This window comes from Sturnira hondurensis, unplaced genomic scaffold (genome assembly GCF_014824575.4).
Source record: "Sturnira hondurensis isolate 20B ecotype Veracruz unplaced genomic scaffold, ASM1482457v3 Scaffold0007865, whole genome shotgun sequence".
Taxonomy (NCBI): domain Eukaryota; kingdom Metazoa; phylum Chordata; class Mammalia; order Chiroptera; family Phyllostomidae; genus Sturnira; species Sturnira hondurensis.
The window spans coordinates 2,025,223-2,049,759 of record NW_028080496.1 but is presented as its reverse complement, the minus strand read 5'-3'; the positions used below and the strand labels follow the sequence as shown (position 1 = coordinate 2,049,759).

Sequence of the window (24,537 nt, the reverse complement as noted above, 5' to 3'; positions counted from 1 at the left end):
TCAAAGTGAGACCTGCAGACCGAAGGAGTATTTGAGAATTGCTAAATCCCACAAACATATATAGATGAAATAACTTTAAGAAAACTCTGTAGTGTATTTATTTTTCAAGCTAGTTAACTGTTATGGTTAAACTTTTATTCTTTTCCATTTTTAGATTTTAGCTTTAGAAAGAAAGAGAGAGAGAAACATCCGTATGTAGAACATCCACTGGTTGCCTCTTGCCTGCCCCCTACTGGGGACCTGGCCTGTAACCCAGGCACATGCTCTGACTGGGAATCGAACCGGTGACCTTTCAGTTTGTAGGCCGTTACTTAATCCACTGGGCCACACCAACCAGAGCTAAACTTTTGTTCTCAATCAACTGCTCCTTCATAGGGGTTTGGGAGTGAACTAGAGTCTGGCTCTATCATAGCGAGGCCTGCCACACTCTTGTTTTTCTCCCGGGAAAGCTGGCTGTTTTGATTTCTGCCTACTTTTGTATCTTTTTCCATGTATACTGTTTTGTAGAGGGGGGTGGGTGGGGGCTGAGTCTCCCTCCTACACAGAGTCAGTGCCATTATTTTTATCTACTCTGATCATTCATACGTTTTTTTCATCTGAGGTTCTTGACAACTTGCTGTCTAAAAGTCAGTGAGAATGTACAGCTGCGAATAAACTTTGGTCCCTGCTCTGGAAAAGATCACAATCTAATGGGAAGAAATTGATTTTTCATCAAATAAATATACAAACCAGAGCAGAAGGAGGCCAGAGGGAGCCGGAGATAACTCTGGGAGAGTTGGGAAAAGCTTCAGGGGAAATTGCATTTGGTCCAGGGCGCAGTGGGTAGGTCGGAGCTTGCCGGAGGCAGGAAGGACATTCCAAATACAGTGAACACCATATGCAAAAGCTCAGGGCGATGAAAGGTTATGGAACGTTCTGGAAACCGTTAGACGTGCATGCTGGCAGGAGCACAGGGCAAGCAACATGAAGTGACAGGAAATGGCTAAGTGGCCCATGTCATGAAGGGATGTACAGTCTTCAGCAGGCAGAACAGTCCCCATCTGCTCAGATCGGTGAGGTGGATGGGCCAGCGGAGGCAGGAGAATGGGGGCAGGTGACCTGGAAGCCACTCTCAAGTGTTAGAAAGAAAGAGAGAGACAGAGAGAGGGAGAGAGAAAGAAAAAGAAAGAAAGAGAGGGAGGGGGGCAGGGGAGGGAGAAAGGAATAAAGAAGAAAGAGAAAGAGAGAGAAGGGAGGGAGGGAGGGACAGCAGAACACTCTTTCCGGTTCCCTGAATAATCGGCTCACTCACCGGGATGCTCCGGACCAGCTCTGACTCTGCGTGGAGCCCCCAGGTGTACGGCCCTCCCTGGTTGGGAAGCCGTGGGGAACTCCCCCACGCGGCAGCCCTGGTCCTGAGCAGGCGAAATCCAGCCCAGCGCGGCCTCAGCCTGTGCAGTGACAGGCAGCCGGTACCTGTTGCCCTCCCACCGTGAAAATCGGAGGGGGAAAATCCACACCTGCAGCTGGTTAGGGAGGATTCGGGTGGCTGGTGTGTCTTTTTTAGACAATGCAGTAGAGGAGGCTTTGAGTCCACAATGGAAGGAAAGCCTGCTCACGTGCCTGGAGAAGAGAGAAGGCTGGATCGGGCAGCGCCATCCAGCTGTGCCTGTCATGACTGCGCCGTTAAGCCGAGAGGCAGGACTGGTCCGTGTAACTTCCTGCCTGTTGGTCACCTTCTGGGGTCCACGGCACCCTGGGAGTCTGTGCTCTGGCCGTCGTCTTTCTGTGTGACTTGCCGTGGTCTTGGAGCCACTAAACACAGGACGTGACGGCATCCTCTTTCTAACTGCCCTGCAGAATAATCTTGTCCAGATTGGGGAAACTGCAGATACGGAACCCCACGAAGAAGGAACGAGGCGTCTACCGGTGCTCGGTGGCTAACCGTCTGGGTTCCGACGCGGAGAGTTCTTCGGTGCTGTACGCAGGTACTTGACTGCCCAAAGTCGGAACCCGGCCTGCCCGGGATTTTGGGTTGTAACAAACTCTGGAGCAGAAGCTCTCAAACTGCAGTGAGCAGTGGAGCCCCCTGGTGGGGGCGGCTGAAAACACAGATGTCTAGACCCCCCAACTCCCAGGGGTTCTGACCCCGGAGGTTTGAGAGGGGGTCTGAGAATTTAATGTGGTCCCAGGTTGTGCCGATGCTGCTGGCCTGGTGGCCACAGTTAGAACACGGCTCTTCTAGAACTCTCTTTCTGAGAATTGGGAGTGAACAAGAACAAGACCGCATTTAATTGGTGGTGCTCTTTAATTTCTTTTTAAAGAGTCACCAGTCAAGGAAAGAGAACAATTTTCCTTCTGCGATTGGCATAAGCCTCCCAGCGGCACATCCACCAACCCTTACACACACACATGCAGGGCATTGCACCTGTACATCAGTGGGTAGCTTCCCAGCAATGCCCTGAGAATATTCGAGTGTGGTTTCAGTGTGAGCAAGGTTTTTTTTAGGTGGCAAGGTTGCAAGCAGCGCCTCCTTGTGGCCAGCTCATGCTCTGGGACGGCACACAGAGCAAGAGTGCCCTCCTCCCCACTCCCTGCTCTGTGGCTTCCGGTGTCTGTGGCTCTGAGGGGCTGGAATGAGCAGAGGGACAAGGTCAGGGATTCGAACCCAGCACTCAGACACGTCTGTGTTGGGCTTTGTAGTCTATGCATTGAGGGGGTGGGACCAGTTGAATCTGTGGGGCCGGACTCTCAGCCCCCCACCCCCTTCGCCTCGTTCTGGATGGAGGTGGGACCCTCGGAGCTGGATCCTCCTGGGTGGTTCCCACCTCTCCAGGAAACTTCGATTCTGAGGCTCTAAAATCCCTGCGAGGAGTAGAAGTCCCCCCTCCCTTTGCAACTCACAAATCCCCCCTGAAGTCAGTCCTGGAACCACCCAGATTCCTGGGTGAGCTGGTGCAGGGTCCCACGGGGGCCAGAGGACTTGCTGTGACACCTCCCGTCCTCTCCCGGCCCAAGAGGGGCTCCCGGCTTTTCAAGTCTCAGTGTAGCTTTCCATTGCCCCTGGCCCTCTGGGGGAGAATGGAACGTTTGGTCATCCGACCATGCTTGTTCCGGAATTCTCCCCAGAATAGATGGGAACCCGCCATTGAGCTCACCGTCCTTATTCACCCATGCTCTGGGCGTAGGTGCGAAAACAAGTTAAGGAAATGTGGCCCTTCCTTCCGGGTGCTGATGGTGGGATGGGCGGAGGGGTGCTCTAGCAACTTCCTCCCCTCCCCCCCCATAACCAGACCCTTCTCCGCCTCATGCCCATGGCGCCTCGCTGCGGGCTCAGTGGTTCAAGGGTGTTTTCCAACTCTTTTCCCCACCCCCACTGCCAGCTCAGGCACCCCGTGTCTGTCTGGAGTGAGTTCATGAGTCAGTCTGGGGAAAGTGCATAGTTCTCAAAAGCCCGAGGACATTAAAGTCCTTGATGAACTGAGTCCCCGATTCTCTGAGGCCTTGGATGTGTATCGTTTTCACCACCCAAGTTCAATGCGGGGTTTCCTTCTCCAGTTGCCTTTCTGGGGAAAGAGTCGGATGTCCTGGTGGGTGAGGTCCTCCAGGAGCTCCTGCAAGAGGGCCGGCACACCTGTCCCCTTGGCCTCTGCCTTCTGACTCCCTCCTGTGTATCATGGGTACCGAAGAGGGGTGTGATCGTAAAACCACATACCCCTGTAGCCCATGTATGGTTGTTGCAACCAGTGCACCTTGGTAGGTATCTCTTTGTCCGTCCATCCATCTGTCTGTCCACTGAGCACCCCCAGACTGTGCATGTCCCTCCCATCAAAGGGCAGAGAGAGGTGAGACCATTCATGGCTCTCAGAGAGCTCGTCACCCTTTGCCAAGCGCAGCTTGGTTCGCCAAGGAGCCCACACTGTTTGAACCTGACGTGGTGTTTTCTGTTTCCGTCCATTGAAGAGGCGCCTGCCATCTTGTCCCTGGAAAGAAACGTCACCGGCGGGGAGCATGGCCCTGTGTCCACCGTGGTTGGGGGCACCCTGAAGGCAGCCCTGGGAGAAGATGTCACCATCCACTGTCCCGTAAGAGGTGAGTACAGTCACTTCCTGCGCGAGGGCCCTCGGCCGGCTGCCAGGAGACACTGAGACCTCAGTGTGGCTGTGACAACACTCCAATCTGTCAGTGAAATAAGTGACGGTGGGGCAGTCTCTCAGGGGTGAGCTCACGCCAGCTCACAAGACCAGTGGATAAGACAAATTCCCTCTTTTAATTATTTTAGAGAGAGAGGAAGGGGCCGAGAGAGGAAGAGGGAGAAAAATGAATGGGTCCCGATTGGGGATCAGACCCCCAACCTTTTGGGGAACAGGACGACGCTCCGACCTACCGAGCCACCTGGGCAGGGCACACAGAATGCTCCTTCATTGCGTCCCGGTGAGGACTGTAACTGCCTTGCATGCTGTCGTGTTCACACCTCGCATGGGGGACCTGCAGTTTCAGCCCCTTCAGATGCGTCTCCCAGGCAGGCAGTTGTGGGTGAGGGCGCGGCCTGAGCAGTGAGCTCACCAGTTGGACATCGGTTCACGTGTCCCCTGGCTGGACAGAGTCTGCACCAGGAGGGGCCACGTCAGGCAGTGAGTGGGCAACGTCTGGGCCCCCTGGTCCAGGTGCTCTGCCCTGGACTGTCCTCGTGTGAGCCTCTCCTGTCTGTACCTCCATGCGCCTTTCTGCTTTGTTCACAACAGCAGGTAACAGACTTTGTAACAGACTCACTCTTTCCTCGATTAAAGTACCAGCTTCAGTCAGGCCTTGCCTCCATCTCGGGCCTTTCTGGCCCTTTAAACCATAGATTCTTAAGTCTTCACCTGGACCCACGCCTGCCCCAGGCTGAGGTCAGTGTGTGGCACACGTGTGCCCTAGGCGGGCGCTGGCAGGACTATTGGTCTGTTTCTCAGAGACACTGCGAACTCCTCGATAGGAGAATCCACTTTTTTTTTTAAAGATTTTATTTTTTTTTTTAGGGGGGGAGAGAAGAGAAAGGAGAGAGAAAGAGAAGAAACATTGATGTGTAGTTGCCTCTCGTGCGCCCCCTACTGGGGACCTGGCCTGTAACCCAGGCCTGTGCCTTGACTGGGAATTGAACCAGCAACTGTTGAGTTCCCAGGCCAGTGCTCAATCCACTGAGCCACACCAGCCAGGACAGAAGAGCTATTCTTTAAAGGTGACCTTGCATATGCCCTTGAGTTAACTCTGCACAGGTCTTATCTCCCTGGCCCCTGCGTACTAATGGGGTAGCTGGAGGGGCGAGTCTTGCCGCGGCTGCGTCGCAGCAAGCCCTGAACCCGGGCAGCCTAGGCTGCTGCTGTGTCCTGAAAGTCCACTAAGGAAAGGCTCCGAGGCCACACCCCTCCAGGCTTCAGGCTCCGCCCCCGCCCTCGAGCGCCAGGTCCTCGCCCTGCCTCCTCCTCTGGCTCCACAAACAGTGGAAATTTGCTAACCCCCGAGGTATTATTTTTCACCCCTTGGAAGTCCCTGCTGCGTTTGGACGCTTGGAAAAAAGTTCCCTCCAGCTTCCCAACGGACTCCGCCCACAAGTATGCGAGTTTTCTGGCGGAACGCGGCCCCCGTCGCCGGAGGGGCCGGCATGCTCTGGCCGCAGCGCGGAGGGAGGCGGAACGGAACTTTCCGCTGCCAAAGCCACAAGCGTCTGGAGCTCCCTCAGCCCTCCACCTGCGGAGGATTCTGCAGAATAGATCTGACTTCTATTAAGAGAAACCTCAACCTTATTTCTAAATTTCTGACTTTCACGATCATTTACAATCGGGCTTTCTGGGGCCGGGGGTGGGGTGGGGGGGTGGGATGAGCCGCGCAGGGAGGGCTGCACGGTGTAGTGTTCGCTGTCGAGAGTCAGGGGCGAGTTGAGTGGGCATTGGTTTTGGGGATGAAGCTTCCTGCATCCCAGGGTGGCCCATCTCTATCCTGCCCCCGAAGTCCCACCGCTTTCTGCCCGGCCCCGGAGCTCCGCCTCCCTCCCTCCTCCAGGCTCAGCTCTTACTAGAAATGGTCCTGTTTGGTCTTCCCCCTCCCCCCTCCCCCACCCACCTGGCAGGCATCTCCAATGCACCGGACCTCAGGCACTCATAGGGAGTCCTTTCCTTTTGAAAATAAACCCGCCTTGTTTGGAGTTCTGTGCCATTCTAAATAAACCTTAGCGAACTCACTGTGTCTTTTCTCGTGGGCAGAAAGAAGCCAGAGCTAAGCTAGCTTTCTACAGGGAGCGTCATCTTCTTAAAGACAGATGAGGAAGCTGATGAAGGGCCGGAAAATGTGTGCTTTCCAGACAGTTCTGTCACTAGCTCGCCCAGGACGCCCCCCGCCGCCCCGCCCCGCCCCGAAGTAGGAAGTGTGCTGTGTTTGTGGAAGTAAGGACTCTTCACGCCACAGAGGAGCGCATTATCGCATCCGCAGACTTGGAGGCAGCTCTGTGGAGTCCTATTTTCATGTTGCAAATTGAGATGATGTTGGTGAATCAGTAGGATGTGTGTATGCATTTCTCTTTTATTTTTCAGTCGCCCTTCAGACACGTTTCACTGCTATTTGTAATGAGTTCACCTGTTCATCTCTCTCAGACAGAATCATAGTTTCTGCTGTAGTCATCTATGCTTGACTTCACCTGTGTGGTATAGACGTGTAAAGTGATGGTTTCTACTTACTCAGGGATGACATTTCTTTTTCGTTTAAAAAAGATTTTATTTATTTATGTTTAGAGAGACAGGAAGGGAGGGAGAAAGAGAGGGAGAGAGATATTGATGTGCAAGAGATAACTTCGGTCAGTTGTTTCTCACACGCCCCCTACTGGAAACCTGGCACACAACCCAGGCATGTGCCCTGACTGGGGATTGAACTGGAGACCTTTGGGTTTGCGGGCGGCACTCAGTCCACTCAGCCACAGTAAGCCAGGGCTTGACAATGGCATTCTAATACTATGTTGAATTATAAGACCCACAGACCTGTATTTCTAAAGGTTAACAGTTCTAAGTCGCAAGAGTTATTTGTTTCGCTCTTTTAAAAAAAGTTTCTTCTAAAGACAGAAGGGAAAAAAATTTAACTGCACCTTCACTGCCACCTTCTGGTGAGAAAGGGAAATGCCATTTGAGGAAAAGGACCAATAAATAGCAACACGTTTTTTTTCCTCGATGCTCACGAAGAGCCCTGGTGCTCGGCGCGTGTGTGTGTTCTGTGCATTCTCCGTGCTCTGCGTTGCTTGTGTTTCTTGTTCTGAAGCTCACTGAAGGTGCGGCTGGGCTCTGTCTTTGCTCTCAAGGGTTCTTCTTGTGTCAGACTGAATTATTACCTTTCTTTGCCACGTTCAATTGAGCAGCGACCAACTTCCCTTACGGGGGAGGATTTGGAGGACATTTTTGTGGCGCAGCAAGAGAATGCGGTTAAGTTCCGAAACGTGGCCTCGTCTCCCTGACAATTATTTTCCCCCGTCCAAGGAATATTGGTTTATGTTGTATACTGTGGAATTTAGTGGTTAGTGATTTAACATCTTTGTCACAAATCCCTTTGGCCACCTGCCAGAAAAAGAACTATCTCTCCAGAAAAACACATTTGTTCACAAAATTTTGCTTGTAGTTTTCAGAATACTTAAAAAGAGAACCTCTCCCGGCTGAGTGGCATCGGCCCACACACCAAAAGGTTGCAGGTTTGATTCCCAGTCAAGATCTATTTCATCATGGATCTCTCTCTCTCTCTCTAATTATTGGGTAATGATTTCCAAAAAAAGGAAAGAAGGCAATAAAATGCGAAAATAATCATCTTACCACTGTTTTATGAACTGAACATGTTGGTCTTTCCACCCTGTTCTAAGTGAAAGCTCACTTACTTTCTTGATCTGTATTTTTTGACATTTATCCCCGTTACTACATTGATCTCTTTTGTAAACCATAGAAAATTCTTGAAGTAGCTACAATTGTGTCTTAAGTACATCAAACACCTCTTCTCCCGCTGGAGAAGGCAACCCCCCACCCCCGCCACCCTGGTTTCTTTTCTCCTCTTTCTGCGTGTCGTACAGAAGCCTCCTCGGTGACCGCGTGTCCTAATCCTGTGTGTGGTCACGGCAGCCATCACAGGTGCTTGCAACTTCCGTCCGTTTGCTCAGTTTGCCTCCGCTGAGCCCAGGCTGGTTTTTTCAGTGTGCGAAATTGAGGGAAATCTGGTCTCTGTAACCACGTAACCGGAAATCTAAGATAGGACCGATGTAAAAATATAGGCATTCACATCAGCTCCACAGAGGAGAGAAGAGCTGAGGAGGCTGACAGGAGGGAAAAAATTTTTCCCTCATTGCTCACCAGCAATGGAGAGGCGAGCCAGGTCAGTGGCAGGGTAACAGCGTGACCCAAGCGGTGTTTTGGAAGGCACATTGGGTTAAAGCTCAGTGGGTTAGAGCATCATCCCAGTATGCCAAGGTTGTGGGTTCGATTCCTGGTCAGGGCACATATGAGAAATAATCAATGAATGCTTAAATAAGTGGAACAACGAATCGATGTTTCTCTCTCTCAATCATTCAATACATTCTTTAAAAGAGAAAGAAACCACAGAAAGTTTTAAACTGTACTCAGTGAAATTGTATCAAGGATCATTGATTGCATTATTAAGCCAGTTTACTGAGGACATTAAAATCGATTCCATGCCTCTGACTTATCCAAGAGAGAGCAGGCATTCCTGGCATTTAGCCATGGATGTGCCATCGACTGGGGTTCTGGGGCAGGCTTGTCCCCAGGCTGGAGCTGGGTGTTGGCGCACGGAGGTGGAATTAACCATAGAAAGGGAATGCATCACTGAGAGCTAAGCTTAACACTGAGGCTGACAGGCAGTATCTCAATAGGGCAACTATCGAAACCCCATCAGAATTCATGAAAAATAACAACAACTTGCCCTGGCCAGGTGGCTCAGTTGGTTGGAGAGTCATCCCGTAATCGGAAAGGTTGCAGGTTTGATCCCAGTCAGGGCAAGTGCAGGGGGCCGGGTGGGGGCGCCAACAGCTATTTCTGTCTCTCTCCCCCACCCTCCTTGTCTCCCTTCCTCCCTCTGAAACTCATAAACATACTCAAGTGAGAATTTTAAAAATGTATTAAGACATCTTTGTGTCACGGTCCTTTAAAAAAGATAGCAATGAAGCCCCGGCTGGTGTAGCTCAGTGGATTGAGTGCGGGCCTGCGAACCAGAGGATCGCGGTTCAATTCCCAGTCAGGGCACACGCCTGGGTTGCAGGCCAGTTCCCTGCAGGCCAACTCCCAGCAGGGGAGGCACGAAAGGCAACCATACATTGATGTTTCTCTTCCTCTCTCCTTCCCCTCTAAAGATAAATAAATAAAATCTTAAAAAAATAAAATTTAATTTAAAAAAATAGCAATGATTTGAGCCCCTGATTTGTGCCCATTCGAACGGCCTGGGTGGAAGGTGTTTTTTGAGAAAATGGGTTCAGATACATTCAGCTCCTCACCCAAGTCTGCGCACGGTGGGGCAAAAGCAGGCTTCCGGTTGTGAGTTCGCAGAACACAGAGTTTACCTTGTGTTATTATGTATTTATCATTTATCATTTCCCACATGAGCCACACTGGAAGCCTGCGTTCGCCCCACGTTGAATACTTGAGTGTGTGAGCCAAGATTTAATCCCAAATCTGCCGGACCCCAAAGGAACTGGATGGAGAAGGAGACTCAGGCTTGAGAGAGAAGAATGGGAACCCAGCGGGGAGGGGTGTCAGAGGGCTGAGGCAGGACCATGGGGGGACAACCAGGGCCCAACCTCCCCCTCCCCGGGGAGTGGTCCTGTGGGATGCGAGGCCTGGGATGCAGCCCACAGGGTGCCAGCCCCTGTTAGGTGAGCCTGACGCTGCTCATTCACTCTCCAGGCTGATGGGGGCCTTACTGTCTTTTCTTTTCATTTGTTTATTCCTCCTAGTTAGGTACTTGCTCCCTCAACACTCCTGTGTATTCTTTTTCATGACTGATACATCACGCACTGAAGTCATTTTGTTGTCATGGACAGTGTCTGTTCAGGCCCGAGACCCCCTCCTGCCCACCCCTTCCCCACCCTGCCCCGAGAGAGGTGACTCTAATTTGTCTGCGTTGTGGCCTGAGAACCAAGGGCTTTCACAGCTCCCCGGATGGTTCTAATGCGCAGTCAAGTGTGGCTGCTTCCTCCGGCCAGTGGGGCTGCAGAGCCTCCTGGGAACCACCCCCGATGTCTCTAAAGGAAGGAGAGACGCTTCCAGGGAAACGGTGGGGCGTGAGCAGCGACCAAGAGGAGACACTGGAGCTGAAGGGCAGGCTGGGCTGTGGCCCTGGGCTCTGTCTGAACATGGCCTCAGGCGCGTCAATAACTGACAGGTCGGTGTCGTGGGGTCCGCAGAGGAGAACCCGCTTCAGTGTCCGAGAGAGTCGTGGAAACAAGGCTGTGAGAGGGACTTCGCCCTGCCTGGGCAGCGCAGTGGTTGGAGCGTCGTCCCGTACACCGAGAGGTTGTGGGTTCGATCCTTGGTCAGGGTGCCTATGGGAGGCAACCAATTGACATCTCTCTCTCTCTCTCTTTCTCTCCCTCCCTCCTCTCCCCCCTTCCTTCTCCCTCTCTCCCCCTTCCTCTTTCTCTAAAATCAATAAGCATACCCTTGGGTGAGGCTTAAGCAAAAAGAAAAGAAAAGAAAAAGAAAAACAAAAAGATGGACCTTTAAGAATCAGTAGAAATTTTCCAAGCGGTGAAAGAGACCACAAAATACCCCGAGTGGAGGGAACAGAACGTAGAGTCATCTATCGCTCTGCGCAGCGAGGTCCCCGGTCTGGCAAAGGAACCGCTGTGAACGGCGTTGCCTGCGTCTTGACGGAGCCTCGGGGAGGCGGCCCCGCCGGGAAGTGTCACCCCTGGGGCTTACCTGTCAGTCTGCGGGGAGCGGTAGTGACAGGGAGCAGCAGCGGCTGGAAGACCGTGGTGCACGGCTTCTCCTGTTAAGGAACACGACATAGCTGTTTGCTCGTCCGCATCCCGATGTTATTTAGATGAACAGCTAGAATGACTGTGTATCCCGAAAGGCCCCCAGAAGGTCCAGGGCTGCCCCGGTTTGGGCTGCCGTCCAGGTCTCTGCCCTGGACCCCGCCGTTCGCTCCACACACGTCTCTCTGCGTGATCTGCACCGGCTTTGACTTTGAGTCTTGTTCTCCCAGGAAGATGAGGGCGTTTGGGGTTTGGGAATAAAATGTGCACTAGTTATCACGGCCCCTTTCCGGCCTGTGAACGAGACCCCGGAGGGCGGTCCAGCAACGAGCCGTATCGGGCTCGGGAAACACGGCCGGCGGAGCTGTGCAGGGCTGCCTGGTTCCAAGCAGAGCGGGAGTCCAGGGGTCCGGAGAAACCAGGGGTGTGGCCACACCAGGAAGAGGACTTGTCCGCGAGAGGAAGCCTATTCTGAAAACCGGTGAGGAAAGACTCTTGGTTATCGAGTCTGGGATAGACGCTCTGACTCAGATTGTTTCTGAGTCCTCAGATCAAGCAGCTGAGGCCCGTCTGGTCAGATGTTTGCTGGCGATCAGAAGGAACGTCCACAGCCCTTCCCAAAGAGGGTTTGCTGAACGGGAACGGCCACAGCCTTACATTCTGGAGAGAGTTCTGGGGACGGCGGCCCCCCTCCTCGGATGGGTAGCGCCCGATACCCAAAAAGAGCATGGGGGTGTGTATGCGGCTCACTCAGAAGAGCAGAATCCCTCACCGAAGGTCCCAAGTGGGGGCAGGTGGAGCCTGCGGGGGGGGAAGAAGGCGGGGTGCGCTCTTTGTGCCAGGCGCGTGGAGACGTTTTCCTGGACACCGAGGCTGTGAACTCTGGTTTCTTCGTCTCACCTATTCACAGCGGCTCCCTTTTGGGCGGTTCACCTGCTGCATCGGACGGTTGGCGTCTGATTTTATCCGTGGGCAGCATCATGTCCTCATACGCCCTGGAGGGAACTGATGGGGGCTTACGCTTGTAGTTGTCCTGTGGGAAGAAAACCAGACTGTCGTAGGACTCATGTTGTGGGTGCAGCAGACCGACCAGCCAGCCACCGCGCCAGGAAGGATCCGGGCGGCACGTGCCGATGAAAATCCAGCATCGTAGAGCGGTTTGAACAGGCCAAGGATCCGACAGTGAGGAATATGTTTTGCGGGCCTTTCGGAAATGAAGGAAATCTGTTCTTAAACACCGACTGTTTGAAAGACGGCCGGAGGCGCAGGCTTTTTGCGAGGCCCGTTTCCTAGTCCCTCCAGGCCTGAACTTCTTTTTTCCCCACAGGGGTTGCCTTCCAAGAATAATCTGAGCATTGTGGAGATAGAGAGCGTATGGGACGTTTCAGCGCCGTGTGTCTTGGGGGAAATAGCCTGTCTTCGGGGTTAGATAAATAAGTCGAAACACTCTGACATTGTATAGCTGTTTCAATAGAGCAAGCGCTTGCAGGTTTGGAAGACCAGAAAGAGCAGTGGTCCGAAGGGTCTCCTCTGAGTTTCCTTTGGGCCCCTCAGCGCTCTGGGAGTGACCACCCAGGAAGCTTCTGGATGCTTCCTTCCACGGCCTGGAGGACCGTGGACTCCCTGTGCGCGACTGAAAACTCGCCGGGTTTTGTTTCGTGCGGTGCCATCCCTGGCACAGGAGGACGCTCACTGTCTGTCCAAACTCAGTTCCGTTCTCAGGGTCAGGTTCAAGTGTGATTGTCTCCGACCCCTGCAGTTCTCTGGTTTGCAACCTGCAAAGCCCCCGAGTGCCCATTCGTGCCCGTCCTCAGGGGCTGGCACCACCTGGGCCCTCCGTGTCTGGCTCTGTCTCTCTTTGGCCCTCGGTCAACTGAGAGGCAAAACCCACTTTCTGCACTAGTTTCTCCTACTCATAGCAAGACATCCACCATCACCAAGCATTTGGCAAATTTTTTATGAATGAAAAAAAATGGACTGTTTTTTTTTTTATTGACTGGTTTTTACAGAGAGGAAAGGAGAAGGAGAGAAACATCAATCCGTTGCTCCACTTATGGAGGCGTCATTGCTCAATTCTTGTACGTGCCCTGACCGGGGATCGAACCTGCCACCGTGGTGTATTGAGATGATGCTCTAACCAGCTGAGCTGCCCGGCCAGGGCCGTGGCAAATTTTTAAAGCAAGACCGTAGATTCAGGGATCACGGTCGAGGCACCCAGCGTATCATCTTTTATCGCATCGCCTGCTCCTTGCTCTCCCTACCCTCATCCTTCCTCCCCTTCCTCTCCTCACATTTGGGGGAAAGAAATTCTTTTAGTTCCTTGTGCTCCCCTCTGTGTCCAGCGATGTTCCTTACAGTCCCCGCCCCTCACGACACCCTCCCAGACACACTGTTTTCTCGTTCCCCGAAAGGGTCGTCTTCTACAGAAGCCCTAGTGAACAACATCCATTTCCCCGAGCAGTTCACACTCCTCCGGAAGGAGGAGCATCTCACTGCGTGCGCACAGAAAACGGCTTAAAGATGCACGTGAGATGCTTTGCTTTCCAAAAACTTCTCTGTGACCGCCCAGCCCTGGGGACGTCTGTCTGCACGCTCCCCCTGGCTTCACCGGCTTCTCTTTCCTCACCCCCCCCCACCAATGTCAACTTCAAACGCCTCTTCCTTCTGTGCCACCCGCTTTGGCTCCGCCTCCTGGACGTGGACCTGTAAACCCATCAGGTGCTCAGGGGACCATCAGAGCCCTTTAGCGCCCCCGTCTGTTGTAATGAAGCTACAGAGACAGAAATAGCCATTTTCTCCGTTACAGGTGATCAAGCCCCTTGTCCGAGCTGTGCCCGGCGGTTTGGGTTATACTGTCCGTTCTGAAAGGACTCAGGCTTTGTCGTGTTTGTTCTTCTTCCGAAGGTGTCCCAAGGCCCACGGTTAGGTGGGTGAAGAGAGGGGGACCTCTGGGTGACAATGTCTCTGTGCTGGTCAATGGATCCCTGTGGCTGCAGAACGTGTCCCTGGAGAACAGAGGAACCTACGTCTGCAGGGCCACCAACGCGCTCGGGAAGGCGACGGCGACATCGGCCCTGCGCCTCCTGGGTAAGCGTCCACTTTGGGCCGTTTTTCCAGTGCTCCCAGTGGACCGGAACGTTGGCTCTGCAGTGGAGTCGACGCCCTGGACCCGGAACAGTTTTACCTGTTAACTGGGTGCTCTTCTCTGACAAAGCGAAAACATGGGGACATGTTTTCGATAGAAAATTCACTCCCTTTGGAAGTTCACAGAGCTCATCTCCCAAATGGGCACCGGTATGTGCGCTCACCCAGGCGCGAGGGTCCCAGTTTCAAAATTCTGGCTGATATTAGCAGGGAGGGGATCAGCTCCGAGTGGTGGAATCAGTTCTTTCCTCATTTTTTTTCTTCTTCTCACAAATTTTATTCTCCGTGCACACTAACTTAGTTATGGCTCAGTGCTTGGTACGGAGAACCTACCCTAAGTGCTTCAAGCTTGCAAAACTCTTTGGGAGGCCAAGCGAGAGAGAGATGCGGCGTTAAGGACATCAGCAATTCTGCAGTGACGGGTGGTCAGTAGTGAGGGTCTCAGCTCCTTGCAGCCCCAAAGCAGGTAAATTCAGGACCCCCAGACGGGCTTTCAGAGCCCGTGCTAGATTATGCTGACTATGCAGGGACAAGGGTGGCTACGTCATTTCAACCTTTGGACTCTCAAGCAAGTGCCCCCGACCTTTGCAGAATACATCCCCCAGAATATAATTCTGCGGACTGGGGTCTAGAGGCAGAGTTTCTCGGCTTCCGGCCCCTGGGATACAGGGAGAGCAATGTTCGGCTGTCAATCAACAGCCCACCGTCTGTTATTTACAGCCTCATCGTCTAGGGGTATTTACGTAACTTACAAGGACCGGCACAGAAAAATCGCTCCTTTGTAATTACAGAATCTTTTATTACAGAATCATCAGCGTATCGTTCTGTGGCGTGACAATGTCACACTCAAGCACACCGTAGGACATGTTAGGCGAAATGTTCAAATGGAAACTGTAAATCGTTACGCCCCTGTGATTGCCCCACCAACCACACTCAAGCAGGCGCTCCTTCTGCGGGGCCCTGCGTCTCTTCCTCTCTCTCAGACGTAATGCGGCCACCGTTACACGCGCTGTTATCCGTTCATTCCTCATTTGTTGCTGTCCATTCCGGCTGCTGCAGCGAAATACCGTGCACCGGGCGGCCCGTGCACACCAGACATTTATTTCTCACGGTTCTGGAGGCTGAAAGTTCAAGACACCACACGGCAACAGATCCGTGGCTGGTGACAGCTGGCTCCCTGGGTCAGAGTGCGAACCTCTGGGCTGAGTCCTCAGGTGGCGGAAGGAGGGAGGGGGCGCCCTGGGGCCCAATCCCACTCACTGGGGCTCTGGCTGTGGAGCCCGGTCACCTCCCCCCAGCCCCACCTCCTGACACACGGGGTGTAAGTGAAAATCATCTGATTCACGAGATGAACACAAGGATTAGATAAAAAGCTGAGGTTTTCACAGTGCCTAATTCAGTACCTATCCCCGGGAAGCTCCTCCATGAACTTGGATAGTTATAAAAATTGTTTGAAATGAGCAATGATGCTAGGCCGCCCTGCTTTGCAAATGATGCCACACGCAACTTAGGACGGAAATGCAGCCATTGGGAGGGACACCTGGAGAACACCTTGAACGGCTTGGCGGTGGGAGGGAGCCGGTGGCCACAGCTGGTAGCTATCAGCTAGGGTGATGATCACCAGGGGATCTGGCACCTTCTGTGATCTCACACAGGTCTGCCCTCGTCACATCCCAGCTCATCTTTTTACCAGGTGTCAAAGGGCCGGGAAAGGCCCTTGGCAGCGGGCCCAGAATGCCCCAGCGGTAACTATGGCGAGGGGGGCATTGGCTTCCGCTTCCCTGAAGGCCACTCCCCTTTTACCTTCCCAGATGTCTTTTGGGAGAATCATTTTGCCCTGGCAGGACTGACCTGAAATTTGGAGTCAGTGCAGGTGGAAAAGCAAGCAGGGGCGACGATGCCCCTTTGACCTTCCTACTCAAGCCCTAGTCCTTGCTGAGGCATCTTACATTTCTCCACCCGATCCACTTTTTTTTAAATCCTCACTCAAGGTTATGTTCATTGATTTTACACAGAGAGGAAGTGGGGGGGGGAGAGAGAGAGGAAAGAGAGAAACATCGATCGGTCGGTCGCCTCCTGTATGTACCCTGATCGGGGATCGAACCCACAACCTTTTGGAGCACAGGATGATGCTCCAGCCCACTGAGCCACTCGGCCAGGCCATCTGATCCACTTTTGAGAAGTTGAACCCCACTGGAGCACCCTGCAGAGGCCGTTTGCCCCGTCCTCCGCCTGGCTCTGCTGGAGAAAGCCGAGGAGGTTCCCGCGTACCTCCTCCCTCTCCCTGGGATTTTTCTGGTGGTCCCCTCCTAGCCGCCACTCGCAACAGTTATTACCCTAAGTACATTGGGGGAAAATGCGATTTGGAGGACCCCCTTGCCCTCCATGACGGCTGGCTCTCTCTGTGTGCTACTCAAAGAAACAGGCAGGCGGCTCGGCAGAAAACAGCCCGTGGTGGCCCTTGGCCGTGTCCTCCTGTCCAGCCCCATGTCACGTCTCATTTGGGGCTGTTGTGACATTGCACTTCCTTCCTGCAGAGCCTTTCTGGAAGCTTGGTAACTGGACACCGTGTTCTGCCACCTGTGGCCGTGAGGGAGGCCGAGTGCCGAGACTCCGGTGTGTGATGGCCAGCGGGCAGGAAGTGAGCGAGGCCCTCTGCAGCCACCTCCGGAAGCCCCGCACTGGGTTTCAGCCCTGTCACATCCGGGACTGCCCCTCGAGGTACGTGGAGTCCCTCTTCCCGTCTCATCAGTACTGGGTATTTGCTTGTGTTTTTTTAAATATATTTTTTTAGATTTTATTTATTTTTACAGAGAGAGGAAGGGAGGGAGAAAGTGAGGGAGAGGAACATTAATGTGTGGCTGCCTCTTGTGCACCCCCTACTGGGGACCTGGCCGGCAACCCAGGCATGTGCCCTGACTGGGAATCGAACTGGCGATCCTGTGGTTTGCAGGCCAGTGCTCAATCCACTGAGCCACATCAGCCAGTGCTGGGTTTTTGCTTATTTTAAAAAGCCCCGTAATTTGGACTCTGTGCCAGGCATTCTGCTGGAAGACTTGGGTGGATTACGTCACCAGTTTGTAGCCAGTTCTCCGTGTGACAGGTGGGAAACCCGCTGAGGTCACACAGCCTGGCTTCAGAGCCTCTGCCTACAGTCCCTCCCCAGAACCAGCTTCCTTCGGCCCAGGGGTGCTCGTCTGCTCCTTACAATCATCCTCATAAAGCTGAGTTTGGGGGCTTCCTAGTGTGCTCTGTAGTTCACCAGACCCCACTCCTGCAGGTAAAGCCACAAACAACCTTTCTATGGAATAGATGAAACAAATCAAAACATGTTTAAAAACATCTGAAAGGAAACTCACGCTCAACCCACCCCCCACCTGACCGACATCCCCAGTGCCTTCCAGATGCCCCTTGTTCTCCCACGTCCATCCAGTCTTGTCCGTTTCCACTGTCGCCCTGGGGTCCAAGCCATTCTTGTTCCAGGAGCCTCCTGGTTCTCCTCTCCCCCGCTAGGGGGCGCTTTCCACTCTGTAAACAGAATTGTCTTTTCAAGCACAGTTTTGTCATGATTTTACCTCCTCGTGTCTAAGAGGGGTGCCTGGCACATGACAGGTGCTCAGCGAATGTTTGCTGCCAGGTGGAACGAATGTGTGAGAGACTCAAGATCCTTCCATGCTTGGGCCTCAGGCTTCTCATCGGATCTGTCTTCCAACCTGGTTATCTGCACTCCACCTGCACTGTTTTTGTTTCCCTTAGATGTGCCATTCTCCTGACTCAGAGCCTTTGCATGTTCTGTTCCCTCTACCTAGAACACTGTTCCCTCTCTTTTCCCATAGTTAGTTCTATGCATCTATTTTTCTGGGAAACCTTCTCTGACTTCCACCCTCCAGCCTAAACCAAGACTCTGTGCTCTGTGTTTTTTTATATTTCCTCATTGTTCATCAAAGCTCTTACTGCAGTCGGCCTGTCTTGGTCTCCCACTGGGCTGTCATTTCTGTGACAGCAAATCCGTGGCTGTTTGGCTCCACGCTCTATCTGTAGCCCTTAGCACAATGCTGGCCCCAGTCTGCGCTCTTTGAAAATATGTGTGGCCGGAATGAATGAATGATTCTGTAGCCTAGTCCCCAGCAGATAAATGAGCGAAATATTTGGCACCCAAATCCACAAAATAGTAATAATAACAATGACAATAGTTGCATTTACTGAGTGTGAACCTATGAGGCAGGTACTATCGCCCCTGTTTTATGGAGGGGGAAACAGAGGCGTGTTTAATGCTATATCGTTCCTGCCCTGTCATACCCAGAATGGATAACAGGGGTCGTTGGCCCCTGGGTCCCTCTGCATGGAGGGGGAGTGGCCTTCACCAGCCTGTGGGTCTCTTCTCAGAACACAGGTTTTTAAATCTGTAAAAGAAAACGTTTTCGTTCCAAGGAAGACCAGTGATGCTGAATCCAGGTCTGAACTATGATAAAAATGTGTGCAGTCGTAATGGGTTCGCCTCTCTAGTGACACCCCAAAGATGAAGATTTGGTGGCACACGACTTCTGAAATCGTGGTGACATAGAGGATATTGAGAGGCGCCGCCTCGGTTCCGAGGTCCCGTGAAAACACCTGTTGGCAACAAAATCACAGGTTTTGCTAATGCTACTGTGCTTTGTGCCTTTCGTTTTTATAATTCAGGGAAATGTGCCATTGCCCTTATAGCTACGTGACGAAGATGTCATTCCTCCCCCATCCACGTCCGTGGTCCCCTTGGGGAAGCTCAGGTTCACGGTCTCAGGGTAGGGCCCCCCTCGCCCCGAGGTCCCAGGTGCAGCTCAGAGGCCTTCCAGAGCAGGGTGCCTGGTGCCTCCCGGGTGTCCTCTTCCGAGTTCAGTCTCCTGCCACCACTCAGGTGTGACCTGAGGGTCAGACAGCTCCCAGCTCTGTTGGCTTGTGCTGTACACAGCCACAGCCAAGCTGTTTAACCCCGTGGACACTGGCTTCTCCCCAGTAAGAATGGGAAGAGTGTGACGATTATGTAAGAGAATGAGTGACTCTCTCGCTGAGGGAACAGCCACATAATGGCTTTAAAAATAGCATTTTCTCCCCTTTGCTTTCAATGCGTCAAAATCTACCTTTTTGACATTTCCACCTGATTTCGTCCCCTGCTCTACCCTCTGGGCCCACGTGGGTCTCTAATACTTGCTGACGGCTCTACCCCAGCCCACAACGGCCATCTCTCCTTGGTGACCCCATTGTCTCCCTGAGTTGCATCTCTGGGAGTGAGGCCGGGCGTCACCTGTGCCACAGGCCTTTCCCACAGAGGCTGGACACACACTCTCTGAGATGTAGTTTTCGTCCCCAGGTGGTTCGCCAGCTCGTGGTCCGAGTGCTCCGTGTCCTGCGGCACAGGATTCCGCGTCCGGCGCGTGGCGTGTAAGCGCACAAAGGCCAGCGGCTCCGTGTGGGCGCTGCCCGAGGCAGCGTGCGACCCGAAAGGCAGGCCTCCGGGGAGAAGACCGTGCGCCAGCCACCCATGCGTCGTCGAACCGGGGGGCCAGGTAGAGCTCATCACTCCCCCATCATCACCCATTTCTAATAGACTTTCAAATGTTTTTATTTATCAGTGACACTTGACCGTCAGCGTTCTGTGTGTCAGGTGTACAGCACAGCGGTTAGACAGTCCTGTGGTTTACGCAGTGATCCCCCCGTATTTCCACTTCCCTCCTGGCACTACCCACATAGTCATTACATGTTATTGAGTCTGTTCCCTATGCTGTAATTTTCATCTTCTGTACCAATTGTACTTCTCAATCCCTTCACTTTTTTTTTTTTACCAACCACCCCCAGCAACCATCAATCTGTTCTCTGTGTCTACGAATCCGTTTCCAATTTGTGTGTTGGTTTATTTTGTTCTTTAGATTCCACATGTAGGTGAAATCATCTAATACTTTTTTTTTTAATTTGGGGGGGGTGCCAGATCTGATCCGTCTCTAAAACAAATGTGTGCGTCTGATGTCGGGGGTCACATTTGAAAATCACAGGGTCTCTCTGGCTTTCCATGCAAAGGTGCACCAAGGTTGGGACCTTTGACCACAGCAGCTGCGACGTGGCCTGGTCTGGGGCGGCCGAGAGGTGTGGGCTTCTCGGAAAGGCGCAAAGGGCGCTAGCTGCGTGGGCGGGGAAGTGCAGAACCCATGTCCCAAAGGCCTCCTTAACTAATGTCACCAGAAAAGTATTTGGAAACAATTTTAAAGCACTGTGTAGGGAGCTAGGTCAGTCTTCTAGGATGGCCTTAGCAACGTACCACAGACTGGGCGCCTTCCACAGCGGGAATTTGTTTGCCCGCAGTTCTGGAGGCTGCAAGTCCAAGATCATGGTGCTGTTGGGGCAGTTTGGGTGCTGCCTGCCTCCCTCTCTCTGGCCTGTAGGTGGCAGGTGTGAGCTCAAAGGGTGGTGCGGCCTGTCTCCCTCTCTCTGGCCTGTAGGTGGCAGGTGTGAGCTCAAAGGGTGGTGCGGCCTGTCTCCCTCTCTCTGGCCTGTAGGTGGCAGGCGTGAGCTCACAGGGTTGCGTCCCGGCGCTGTGCTTCCCTTCCAGTGTCCGGGACGGTGCCTGGGCCGCGCTGCCGCGAGGATACAGCCGCATCCTGTGGCCTGTCAGCACAACAGCTCCGACTCCGGCTGTGAGGACAGAAGCAACAGGTATGGCCCCGCCCCAGGGCACCGCACGGCCCCTCCTGCCGCCTCAGTAGTATGCATTCCAGTGGAAGGAATTAATGCGTGCTACGGATCATTACACAGGAAGTGGATGTCGCAGGTCCAGAGGCATGCAGATGTATGGAGAGAGGGCAGGAGATTTCTTATGAAGATGGGCCCAGCCCACACGTGGGCACGACCGTTTGGTGTCCTTTTAAACATATTTTGAGCATTCTTTGAATATTTGTTTAACCTTCTGAGTAGAGCTGGTCTCTGTGTCGGGCAACAGCTGAGGGGCACTCAATGTCTGCCTTGTGTTGTCCGAAGAAACGCAAGTTTGGCCCCTTAGACTCCTACTCACCGGGGAAGACCAAGGCCCCCTCCCGTGCTCCCCCCTCTATAAATCCCACAGCCGGTTTGCTGTGTTATGTAAACGCTTGGATGGCGTCTCCCCCTCCTGGCTGATCTGGGCATTGCTTCCCTTAGAGAGTTTCAGATTATCACGGTTTTATCTTACTACATCCCCAGTTCTAGACTCAGCACTCCTTGTGGAATCCGATGGGGGAATACAGCCAGACCTCAGGAAGGACCGTAACCAAGGCAGGGGCAGGCAGCGCGGGGCTTTTCGCCCCTCATTTTTGCAGCTCTGTTTCTGCTCCATTCTTTGTTCTTTCTGAATACTGTCTCCTCCTTTTTCCCCACCTCTCTGACCCATGTGGCCGAATACGGCCCCCACTACCCCAGACTCCAGCAACTTCCAGATTTGTGGGAGAAAGTTATCGAACCAGTCAAGCGAGTGCGCTTCGACAGTCAGCTTTGGCGGGGGGCAGTGCGAATAGACCATCCCGGAGCCCTGGCCTACAGAGCAAGGGCACCCACCCCAAAGTGGCCCCACCAAGGTGGCTCCAAGGGTGAAAATACCTCTTAAAAAAATCAGAGAGCGTTCATTCACTTCCGGTTCTGTCGTGAGGCGGAAGGAACCAGAGTCAGCTTCCTCCTTGGCAGGGGTCTCTGTCGGGTCCGACTGCAGGGCATGCTGTGGCCGGAATGCCCACGACAGAGCGTTTCTCGTAGCTGACAACACGGCACACGCGCACATTCACACCTACACCAGAATATAAACGTGTGTACCCCAGGTGCTTGTAAAAACAGAACTTAAAGTGCGCTGACAGATTTAGAGTGATTTGTGAGTCATTCTCCCCTTCTCGGCCTACATGCGTCTTTCGAGGCGTGTGCCGTGACTTGGTGTTGGGAGTTAGTGGTAACACGCCGTCCGCTGCCTCCATTATGGTCCCGGTGGCCCCGCCACCCTGCATGATAGGCAGCCGTGAGCACCGCAAACCCGCTTCCTGATACCCTGGGCACTAATCATCAAACGCGTGATCGTGATATGTTGAAACTGTGGTCTGGTGAACGGCTTGACTCCCAGCAAGGAGTGACACTCCCTTTTCCCGTTTCCCCCACCTTTTTTTGCTACTTCCACGTCAGATCCACATCTGGAAGGAACTGCCCCTCAGGGGCCTGTGACGCCTGCTGGCACACCGGCCCGTGGAGGCCCTGCACGGCAGCCTGCGGCCGGGGCTTCCAGTCCCGGAGAGTGGACTGCGTGCACGCAAGGAGCTGCAAGCCTGTGCCCGAGAGGCACTGTCATCCCAGGAGGAAGCCGGTGTCCTGGCAGCACTGTGGGGGGCCTTCCTGTGACAGTATGTACCCCTCCCAGGTATCATGACTGCTCCCCCAAAACCCTGCTCCAACTAGACCCTCATGTGGGTACCTCGTCAGTGTTGTGTCTGAGGGCTCGCTCAGGGTGCACGTGGCATGTGGGACAGGGGACATGAGCTGCTTTGACGAGTGTGCAACATCGTGCTCTTCAGAGACACGGCAGTTGACTCGGTAGGGCGCCCGGGGGCACTGCTCACTGCCTTCCAACAAGCATGGGCCGCCGCTGTCTCTTCCCTTCAACAGGAATCCTTGGATGGGACTGAGCAGATAGCAGATGCCCTGACCTTACTCGGGAAGTTTGATCATATATGCATTTCTGTTAGGGGGAGGGTCACGGCTTTCGACAGTTTTTCAAGGGGTCTAGGACCCTGCAAAAGCTGAGTGGTGCTGCTCTGGGCACTGAGAGGGGCAGCCTGGCCGGACCAGACGGGCTGTGAGGTCCCTGGGGAACAGGACGCAGTACCCAGCAGTGAGTGTGGGGCACTTCCAACCGGAGCAAAGCAGCCGCCCTGGCACAAACCCACGTTCTTCCCGGTGCCCGGTGCTCTCCACGTGTGCTTTTCACAGAAGCCGACCATGTTTAGCTCGGCCTGGCATCGGCTGCATGTCAAACGCCTATGGGTTTGTTTTTGTTTTGTTGTCTTTTGTTCACAGGGAACTGCACAGACACAACTTACTACTGTCCGTCTGTGAAGCGTCTCGGTCTGTGCTCGCTGGACCTGTACCGGCAGAGGTGCTGCATGGCGTGCCGGGCCCGGTGAACCTCGGGAGGGGCTGGTCGGGCTGCTCACCCTGAGGACGAGACAGACACGCCCAAGCTCTTTCCGCCATGCAGCTGGTCCGCACACGTGCATTTCTTCAAAAAGTCTCCACCCCACCATCCCACCCTGGTCCAGTCCCCGCCATTACAGTCTTGTCATTTTCCCCGCGGGCGGTTTTTCGTCCCGGTTCTGCGGCTTGGCGTATTCCCGGACTAGCCCGGACACGCGAGCAGGCGTGCGGTGCACGGCACGTGGGACCGCCTCGGCTCCCTCTCAGCAGGCGGTCACCAAGGGCCACGTGTGCGAGGTCACATCCTGCTGCTTCCCGGACGTGTAGACGAGATAGCGGAGAGCATCCGGGGCCTTGGGGAACACCACAAGCGACCACAAGCACGACTCCCTCTTTTCTCGAGTCTTTCGGTTTCTGAATGTTCATAAGGCCTTTAGGCTGTTGGACGCTCAAGCCGGCACTTCCTCCTGCGTTGGCCCTCGTGGAACTTCTGTGGATCCTTCCGTTTAGTCTGTGAGAAAAGAGACGGTCACTCTGGCCAGGCTGGTAACACTGACTGGTCCCAGGAGCGTTGGGGGTGGGGGGCACCCCCGTCCTCGCTCTTTCAAGAACCCCTGGGCGAAAGAAAGAACGTTGCTGCCGGTTACACAACTGCGCAAACCCACCCGAGACCCAACAAGGCACCTTGGGAACCCAAGGAGAGGGAAGGGTAACATTTTCTACTGACTTTGAAGTGTAGTCGACGCTGGAAGAGCTGTGAAGGAGACTTTTTCCGAGCGCTACTTTCTTGCACACAAACAGAAAATGGACACCTAATTTATGCATAAAGTGGTATTCCTGAGGGTTTTTATTCTGGAAAAATTATAAGAAAGTAATCTAACTATGAAGCACGGGAGTTGAAAAAAATTGTTGATGGTACATAATTGTTTTTTAATTGGAACTCATTTTTTTTCCCCAGCAACTCCAAAGCAAGGTTAGAGTTAGGCTGGAAGTTACCGGTAGGATGAGGGTTCGAGGCAGGGTTTGGGGACTGCGTTTAGGATGCCTTTCCATTTCAGCATTGGGTTCGGTTGGGTTGGGAGTTAAGTTAGGGTGGAGGCTGGGGTTGGCTGAGGGACTGAGGGCTGGGGCCAGGTTGGCTCGGACTGGGGTTGGGTTCCCACGGGCCAGCATTGGTGATAACGTCCAGGTTTGGAGTCAGCGTTGCTGCCGAATAGTTTGGGTCTCGCCGTAAACCGTTGGTTCTGAGT

The 24,537-nt window shown here is 53.5% G+C and overlaps 1 protein-coding gene across 2 annotated transcripts in view; it reads left to right on the top strand.

The window, feature by feature from the left end:
- Positions 1–24,177, top strand: part of ADAMTSL3 (ADAMTS like 3) — a 144,320-nt gene extending 120,143 nt beyond the window's left edge. The window contains exons 22-29 of one of the 2 annotated variants that reach the window (XM_037053508.1): positions 1,840–1,967; positions 3,943–4,071; positions 13,877–14,059; positions 16,654–16,837; positions 19,464–19,659; positions 20,697–20,800; positions 22,283–22,497; positions 23,171–24,177. In XM_037053508.1, coding sequence (XP_036909403.1) covers positions 1,840–1,967; positions 3,943–4,071; positions 13,877–14,059; positions 16,654–16,837; positions 19,464–19,659; positions 20,697–20,800; positions 22,283–22,497; positions 23,171–23,277 — 1,246 coding nt within the window. In that variant the 3' untranslated portion in view covers positions 23,278–24,177. Of the gene's footprint in view, positions 1–1,839; positions 1,968–3,942; positions 4,072–13,876; positions 14,060–16,653; positions 16,838–19,463; positions 19,660–20,696; positions 20,801–22,282; positions 22,515–23,170 lie in introns of both variants that reach the window. The other variant, XM_037053509.1, reaches the window with a different exon arrangement.
- The last annotated feature ends 360 nt before the right edge of the window (positions 24,178–24,537 follow it).